Source organism: Neophocaena asiaeorientalis, unplaced genomic scaffold, assembly GCF_003031525.2.
Source record: "Neophocaena asiaeorientalis asiaeorientalis breed wild unplaced genomic scaffold, Neophocaena_asiaeorientalis_V1.1 scaffold77, whole genome shotgun sequence".
Taxonomy (NCBI): Eukaryota; Metazoa; Chordata; class Mammalia; order Artiodactyla; family Phocoenidae; genus Neophocaena; species Neophocaena asiaeorientalis.
In genome coordinates, this window is record NW_020174645.1 from 10,365,304 (window position 1) to 10,373,885 (window position 8,582).

Here is an 8,582-nt window from a genome sequence, read left to right on the forward strand (position 1 = left end):
TCCATAGCCTGCTGGCCACCCCATGTGTTCCCAGTTTCTTAGAGACCGGGAGGATTTAATTCCCTTCCCTGTCAACCATCTTCCCCTTCCAAACTCAGTTTTAAAGGATATTTCTGCCCATAGCTAACAATACCGTATTGTGCTCTTTAAAGTGTGTTAAGAAGATAGGTTTCACGTTAAACACATTTTTAATTGGAGACGTATTACGGCCAGAGGTGTTAGTTTGTGTAAAAATCCCCTGGTCAATATGTCAATCAGTCAATCAAATAAAATAATATAGCTTTAAAAACATAAAAATAAAAAAATAAGGGATATGTCTGAGCTTAGGCCCACTGTAGTTACCTTCTTTATCAACTGATAACTTCCCTACCTAAACGATGGGCTTGGCCAGCCATTTTTCTCAGCTGTTAAGGGTAGAATGGTCATGATACGGTCCACATACCATCAGCATCAGAATCCCGTGGGGTGCTTCAAAAATGCCGAGTCCCGAGCCTAGACTTACTGCATTGCCCAGGAATCTACACCCTCTTTGAACGTCCCCACATGACTCTTTTGTACATTGAAGTTTGCAACTCCCTGATTTGGGAAGATCTCGTGGATGGTTAATTCAGTGGTTCTCAACCTGGGGTGATTTTGCCCCCCAGGGGCCCTTGGCAATGTCTGGGGATATTTTTGGTTGTCACAGCTGGAGGGTGCTCCTGGCATCTAATAGATAGAGGCCTGGGTACTACTCAGCATCCTGCAATGCACAGGACAGCCCTCATCACCGAGAGGTATGCTGCCCCCACTGTCAGGAGTGCTGAGGCAGGGAAACCCTGGGTTAAATCAACCCCACACCCTTTGTGGCTTAGCTCAGCAATGGGGATAGTTGGGAAATGGAGTGATAGCCAGGCCCTGAGGACCCAAATTAATGGGACCTCCCACCCTGATAAGGGCCGCCTGACCCCAGCTGAAGAGCTTTAAGCCCCGTTGTAGTTCTACCCAAGACGGCCATCTGGTTTACCTAAGACCCAACAGTTCTTGATCAGATTTGAGCTCAGCAAGGCTTCTGACTCTCTCTTCCTTGTCCAGAGCGCCCAGCTTCCACCTGCCCCGAAATCCCCAAGTGCCCTGTATCCTGGTCGGCCCGGGCACAGGCATTGCCCCTTTCCGAAGCTTCTGGCAGCAACGGCAATTCGATATCCAGCACAAAGGTGAGTCACGGTCTAGCAGGCACATGGTTTCTACCCGCTGGACCTGGGGAGGCCCGCCTGTGTCCCAGCATCCCGGAGGCATGGTGATGTTTTCTCTGCTTTGTGTCACTACCCGGGGACGGAGGGGGAGCATAGTAGTGACCAGACCCATGGGTGAAGTTTACGGTGTAATTCAAAGGACCTGTCCAAACAAATCGTCCACACAGCTTGTTCCGAGGCCCGAATTCCAACCCCAGAAGACATTTCTTGGACTGTTAAGATAAGAACCCCATCTTAAAATGTAAGCAGCCCTAGAAGGGGTAAGCGTTAAACCTTATCCAATGGCTGTGTGCTCACGGGATGGTCCCAAAGACTGTCATTCAGGAGCAGGGTTTGCTGTGTGAGAGACACAACAGATCAGCTTTGGGAGGAGAGAGAGAAAGAAACCCACATTTCTGACATGCATTTAACAGGGATTTACTGAGCATCTCATGAATGCCAAACACTATCGTAGGCATAGAGGCGCGGCAAGAACAAGACAGAGAAACAACTTAAAAAAAAAACCAACAACTTGCTCCGGTGGAACTGTCATTCTAGCGGAATAGCTACCATTTACAAAGTACAGTTGACCCTTGAACGACATGGGTTTGAACTGCATGGTCCACTTATATGCAAGCTTTTTTCATTAAATACATATGTATAGTACTACACCATCCGAGGCTGGTTGAGAATCCGCGGATGTGGAACCTTGGATACAGAGGAATCGCGGATACAGGGGGCCAACTGTATAGGACTCGAGCATCAGTGGATTTTGGTATCCAGGGCGGGTCCTGGAACTGATGCCCTAGGATACCGAGGGACAGCTGTATTCGCTGTGTACCAGGCACAGGTCTAATGTTTTACATTTTCTTCTTACAATAACCCTATGAGGTTAGACGCTATTATTATTTCCATTTTGTACTTGGGGACACGGAGACATAGAAGTTATGTAAGTTCCTCAGCATCACACAGAAGCTAGAATCTGAATCCAGGCAGTCTAGTTTCAGAGTTTGGGGGTTTAGCAGTACCCAGTGGTGGGGGCTTTCCCAGAGGAAAGACTGAGACCCAGAGAAGAGAGGTCTGCTGAAGTCTGAACACACTTCACCTACTTCCCTCAGCGTGTGCGCGTGTGCGTGTGTGTGTATGCGAGTACATATACCGCCTGCCCCAGGGTCCGTGCACCTCTACCCCTGTAGCATGTGCTAAGGTTCTGAGCACCCCTGGCACCACCAGCCACCCCCGAAATCAGGCATCAGCGCTGTCGGTGACAGGAGGTCTTCCCGGTCCCCAGGAATGAGTCCCTGCCCCATGGTCCTGGTCTTCGGGTGCCGGCAGTCCAAGATAGACCACATCTACAGGGAGGAGACCCTACAGGCCAAGAGCAAGGGGGTCTTCAGAGAACTGTACACAGCCTACTCCCGGGAGCCAGACAAACCAAAGGTAACCCCCAGCCTGTTCATGGTCCCCCAACCCCAGCCCAGCACACACACGCGCTCGTCCACCCATGCAAATCCCGTTCCCAGAAACCCCTCACCCTTTCTGCATTCTCCTCCGTGACATTGCTCTGAACTTCAGGAAGCCTGGAGCCTAAACATTTGACTTAAAATATTGAACAGCCCACGTTCTGTGATGCCACTTCCATGAAATATCCACAACAGCAAACTCCATAGAGACAGAAAAGCTGATGCATGGTTGCCAGGGGCTGTGGGAAGGGGGGATGGGGAGGGTACAGGGTTCCTTCTGGGGGTGATGAAAAGGTGCTGGAACCAGGTGGAGGGGATGGTTGCACAGCACCGTGAATGTGCTTGGTGCCACTGCATTGTATTATACACTTGAAAACACGCATCTATTTTATGTTATGTGTGTTTTATCACAATAAAAAGGATTTTAAAAATTAAACAGGGAATTCCCTGGCGGTCCAGTGGTTAGGACTCCGCACTCCCATTGCCGAGGGCCCAGGTTCAATCCCTGGTTGGGGAACTAAGATCCCACAAGGCATGCAGAGCAGCCATACACACAAAAAAATTAAACAGCCCGTGAGAGGCACTCCAAGTCAGAATGGACACAGGCCGCAGGACTGGAACATGCCCCTGCTGGATCTTGGGGTTCTCAACTGGACCCCCAGGGGTGTCCCAGGAAAGGAGCCAGGATAGCAGGGAGGGGGGCACTCAGAGGGTCTGGGCAGCAGCTACTTGACCTCTGGCATGGAAGTTCATCAGTGTTTCGGTAGCAGGTACAGCTGTTGAACGTACCAGCTGCATGTCGGGCTCGCCTGGGGGGAAGCTTCCTGGACAAACCAGACGAATTCCCTGGAGGCTGCATTGTACACCCCTTGTGTCCACCTGACATTCTCTTAGCCCCCCTGTTATTCCAGCAATTCCTGCAGCAGCTGGCTTGGCCCAGGTGTAACCTGACAACCCTTTCCCCGACCCCCATTTCTTGCTGTCTGTCCTGGGGCTTCTCTGGCACCCCGGCATAGGACGCCTGCAGTACCAGCCCCGCACCTAGAAGTGTACGGTAGTTAACACCCCCTGGGTGACCACAGGCCATCGAAGAGAGGAGCGGGTAGACGATGCCCCCCTCTACGCCCCTCCAGGGGATGGCTCTGGGGGGCGTGCTGCATGATTCCGAAGAGGGTTCTCAGCAGAGGTGAGCTCCAGAGTGGGGAGCAGCTCATCACACCCTCAGATCGGCTTTCCCTCCTCTCCTGCTTCACTCTTCCCAGTGCCCTGCGTCACTGCACAAAACATAGACCTGCACACAAGCCCCTGTGTCTGACTCGGCTCCCGGGGTAGGGGGGCCCGGGAGGGAGCTACACAGCATTGTCCTGCAGCCCAGCTCCTTCTCACTGGTCCCCTTTCTCCCTGCAGAAGTACGTGCAGGACATCCTACAGGAGCAGCTGGCAGAACCCGTGTACCGAGCCCTGAAGGAGCAAGGGGGCCACATTTACGTCTGCGGGGACGTCACCATGGCAGCCGATGTCCTCAAAGCCATGCAGCGCATCATGGCCCAGCAGGGGAAGCTCTCGGTGGAGGACGCCGGCGTGTTCATCAGTAGGCTGAGGGTGAGCAATGGGCCAGCCCCTGGGATTCCTTTCCTGGCATCCAGCTTCCTGTCTCCTCTTCCTCACCCTTCCTGTCTCAATGACTAGGGGACCCATGATGACATCCCTGCTCCCATTTTCCCATTTACGACTGCGGGTAGAGGATACAGGTGGTCCCAAACCATAGTTGAGAGAGAAGGAAGGATGGTGGGACATGCATGTGCGTGTATTAAATATGGTAGGGAGCTATGATGTGTGAAAATAACAAGTGGGTGGACCACTGGGTAGCTAGATGGAAACCATCCTAACCCAACTTTTCCCATCCCCAGAAACAAGCTGCAGCACTGCTCTGTGCAGTTGTGCAGGTTGGGCACTGCACAAGAAGGTTTGTCCCAGGTGGGCAAGTGGGGGAGGAAAGCCACCCCATGCTCGGCTTCCCAGGCAGTGCACCTTGGAAGGAGGGTTGCCTTTTCCTAATTTGCACAAAGGCTAGTAGCTGCCCAGTAAGCAAAGTCCTAACCGTGGCCAACTGCCCCAAATAGAATAAACTGAGTCCCAGGCCTCCGCAGAGCTCCAGGGGTGATCCCGTTCCCTAAATGAGCAGCAATCAAACATGTTTGCTCTAATTCTGATAATAAACCCTACTAGGTTAAAAACTACAACAACAGCTTTCTGGTAGAAATGCCAGAGCTCCAAGGAGAGCTGCAGAGCCCTCACCACTCTGTCTCCTTGGTATGAATCTTGAGAGACGCTTTCATAGATTCTGCAAAACTCTACAGAATGAGGTTGAAAACCACCCCAACTTAAAACGAATCCACTCTACAGATGGGCGACTTTCTTCACAACCTTTGGGACCAAGGAGGCCGAAACTTAACTCTGCTGCATGCGTGTTCCCCAACCACTGCCTCTCCTCAGCAGGGAGGTGCCTTTTCCCCTTGCTTAATGCTCAGCGACACTGCCCTCTGGGATATTCTTAATGCCCATCCCTCAGTCCTGCCTCAGGAGCTCCAATGGCTCCAGAAACTCCCAGGTGCCACAAGTTCATCATCACTCGTGCTGTTTCTTGAGTTGTCCTTTTTTGTTTGTCTGTTTCTGGGAAAGGCTGAGCTAAGATGCTCACCGTCAGAAGAACTCCTATGTTCAGAAAAGTCTCCACTTTGCCAACCATGGTATTCGCTGAGTGCTAAGCGGGCACTTTGTCTTTTCTCCCATCTCTGCTGGTCTCTACAGGCTGTGATGTTTACACTAAACCCAGCCATGCCCAGATCTGAACTTGCAGGAACAAGGAGGAGGGAGGAAAGGGGGAAATGGAGAAGTTTCCACTGGACCCCCCTCAGCTCTTCTATCCTCAGAATCCACAAAGCAGCAGCATGGTTCTGGATGGGAACAAAAGTGTTCTTTGCCAACTGGGCTTAGAGGCCCTGTGCCCTAGAGGGCAGAGGGTCTTGCTGAAACAGAGTCTTGGAGACCAGAGGGGTCTCTGAGGGCCCTGCGTTACACCTCGTTTCTTTTTTCTTTCTTTTTCTGGCCGTGCCGCAGGGCTTGCAGGATCTCTTAGTCCCCCAACCAGGGATTGAACCCAGGGCTACGGCAGTTAAAGCACCGAGTCCTAACCACTGGACCACCAGGGAACTCCCTACACCTCGTTTCTTAAGGAACCGTCTTCTCTAGGAATATTCCATTCCAGGGTATCAACGTGTCTGCCCTTCTCCGTGCCCTTGGCTGGCATTTGAGGTCTGTTTCCTGGTTGTTTCTGTCTCCTAGGACGACAACCGGTACCATGAGGATATTTTTGGGGTCACCCTGCGCACATATGAAGTGACCAACCGCCTTAGATCTGAATCCATTGCCTTCATTGAGGAGAGCAAAAAGGGCACTGATGAGTAAGCTGTCTCCATCCCATGGGCGGGGCGGGCAGAGCCCTGACAAGCAGGGATGTCTGATTTCATTGACCATGGCTTTCCCACAGTGGGGTCCCCAGACCAGCAGCATAAGCACTTCCTGGGAATGTGTTAGAAATGCAGATTCCCAGGCTGCCCCAGCCCTGATGAATCTGAAGCTCTGGGGTTAGGGCACCGAACGGTTTGTGTTTTTATGACCCCTGGAGGGGATTCTGAGTTCCCCTCAAGTGTGGGGACCCCAGCTTTGGGTGTTAACTTCCACCGGGGTGTCCCCAGTTGAGTGATGGCTCTCACCACTGCAAAATTTGTATTCCTATTCACTGTTCCTAGCATTTACACCACCTCCCTCACCCCCAGAGTGCCGCTAGCATTCTCACTGACACAAATTCCGATTGATATTAATTTGACAATTCCACTTGTCCTCTAGAAATCGCTGGAAATGGTCTGAGGTACCACAAAACTGGGACTGAGTCTCACTATTTTAACCTTACATTAATGCCATGACATGTCACCCTTGATTGTGATCTCACTCCCCCCATTCTCTGCCACAGAGCACCTCGAAACCACCACCGTGTGCCCTTTAAATTAGGTGGGAATTCAGCTCCTTCGTTTTCAGTAGCCTAGGGCACACACACTCCATTGCTTAAGCATCCCCATTTTTCTTCCCCTTATGACAACACAGCGGTCTCGGAAACATACTTTGGTGTCCAGCAAGCTGACATTATTGCCTCGAAGATCACATCTCGTCCCGGTTTGTTGTGTGGGTGAGCAAGCGTTCATTCATCTGTTCATTCATTTATCCATTCACTCAAGATGAGCCAGGTCCTGTCCAAGGCACTGGGGCTGACGAGGAAGTGAAAGAGACAAAGCCCAGAGTTCAGCTGCTTTTCTCTGGGTCTGTTTAAGGAAACAGAGCAGCCTTTGCTCCTCTGGCACTAACTCCCTCCCCAATTCTCCTCCTACAGGGTTTTCAGCTCCTAACTGGACCCTCTTGCCCAGGTGGATGGCAGGGTGACCACACCACTGCCCTCGGCCAGGATGGCTGCAGGTTTTGTAAGCACGGACACTGCTGAACCTTTCCTTGGGGCCCGCACGTGGCCCCCGCTCTGCCTCTTGTCCTGTCTCACCCCTCAGTGGTTTCCTGGCCCTCTTGGGTTTTCTCCTTGGGCTCTCCTGCTGCAGTGCAATGCCTTCATAATCCGCAGTGGCTCTTACAAAACTGTTCCCCTCTCTCTCTCTTTCTGACAAGGGCAAATCACCGGTGCATGAAACCACTGGAACATAGCTGTGGTTCGTGTTAGGGCGTTTTCTGGGGTTTGCCCTGGAGAGGCTGCAGGGACCAGATGGAGGAGTTTTTTGAGCTAGTCCCTCAGCCCTTCAAATGCCCCTTGTCCTTTTCTATGATGACGTTCTGGTTGTGTGTGTGTGAGCGTGTGTTGGGCCTGGGTCTCCCTCCGTCCTCTTGCTCATGCAGGCATGTCGCCTGCAGACCCTCAGTGCCAAGAAATGTGCCCCAGCCCCTACTGGGGCCTCACACATCCATAATTAAGGGTCTGTGCTAGCATGCCTGAAACACTTGGAAGCATCCTAACTGTCCTGGTTATATAGGGTCAGGGCATGGAGGTGGGGTGTGATGATCAAGGGGGAAATCTCCAATGAAAGGGGAAATCACGGAATTAGATGCATTTAGATGCTGGCCCCAGTTAGCGGAGCCCTTACTGGGAAATTAACCCATCTGATGGATTGGGCAAACCTGCTCCCCAACCCCACGCACCCCAGGATCAAATCAGGATCGCCTGATTTGGCACTGCCACCCATAAGACCAGAAGTAATGTTGTCCAAGGGAATGAGCTGGAAATAAGAATCTTCCCGTCTTTGCCACCGGCTAACTTTGGACAACATCACTTGTCCTTAGTTTCCACTAATTGTAATGTTATGAAGCCAAAAAGTATGAATGGATCAAACTTTAAAGTTGTGTAGATTGAAAACGGTATCAAGGAAGAATATCACTGTTATTTTTTTATTCCCCCAAATGGGGCTTGCTGTTTCACCCCTGGGGATAAAGTAATGGAAGCCGCTGAAAGCAGATTAGGTTGGGGAGGGACTCCGTCATGCGGTATCTCGCGGCTTCCTCTACAGGACCCCAGCCAGGGTGGGGAGTACCTGCCCTCATGCATTTGGTCTTCTAAAAGGGATCCCCCCAATTTTTAACCTGATGATAATTCTGACAAATAAATTATCCTCAACTCAGATCAAAAACAGGCAGGAAAGTCTTTGTTAGGAATCAGGGCAGGTACAGTTTCTCCCAGGCAGACCTGAGAGAGTTCATCTTCTCAGAGGCAATGGGGTGGAAGGGTCCCTTTCTACACTTAAGTGCTAAAAATCAATGGTGAGCAGCCCCCAGAGGGAGCAAAGAAGTTCCACTG

General features: G+C 51.5%; 1 protein-coding gene across 1 annotated transcript in view; it reads left to right on the forward strand.

Moving 5' to 3' along the window:
• Positions 1-7,607, forward strand: part of NOS1 (nitric oxide synthase 1) — a 165,895-nt gene extending 158,288 nt beyond the window's left edge. Inside the window, exons 26-30 of the mRNA XM_024758553.1 lie at positions 1,072-1,193; positions 2,503-2,651; positions 4,082-4,276; positions 6,020-6,138; positions 7,122-7,607. Of these exons, the coding sequence (XP_024614321.1) occupies positions 1,072-1,193; positions 2,503-2,651; positions 4,082-4,276; positions 6,020-6,138; positions 7,122-7,137 (601 nt within the window). The 3' untranslated portion in view covers positions 7,138-7,607. The remainder of the gene's footprint in view (positions 1-1,071; positions 1,194-2,502; positions 2,652-4,081; positions 4,277-6,019; positions 6,139-7,121) is intronic.
• Positions 7,608-8,582: the final 975 nt, after the last annotated feature.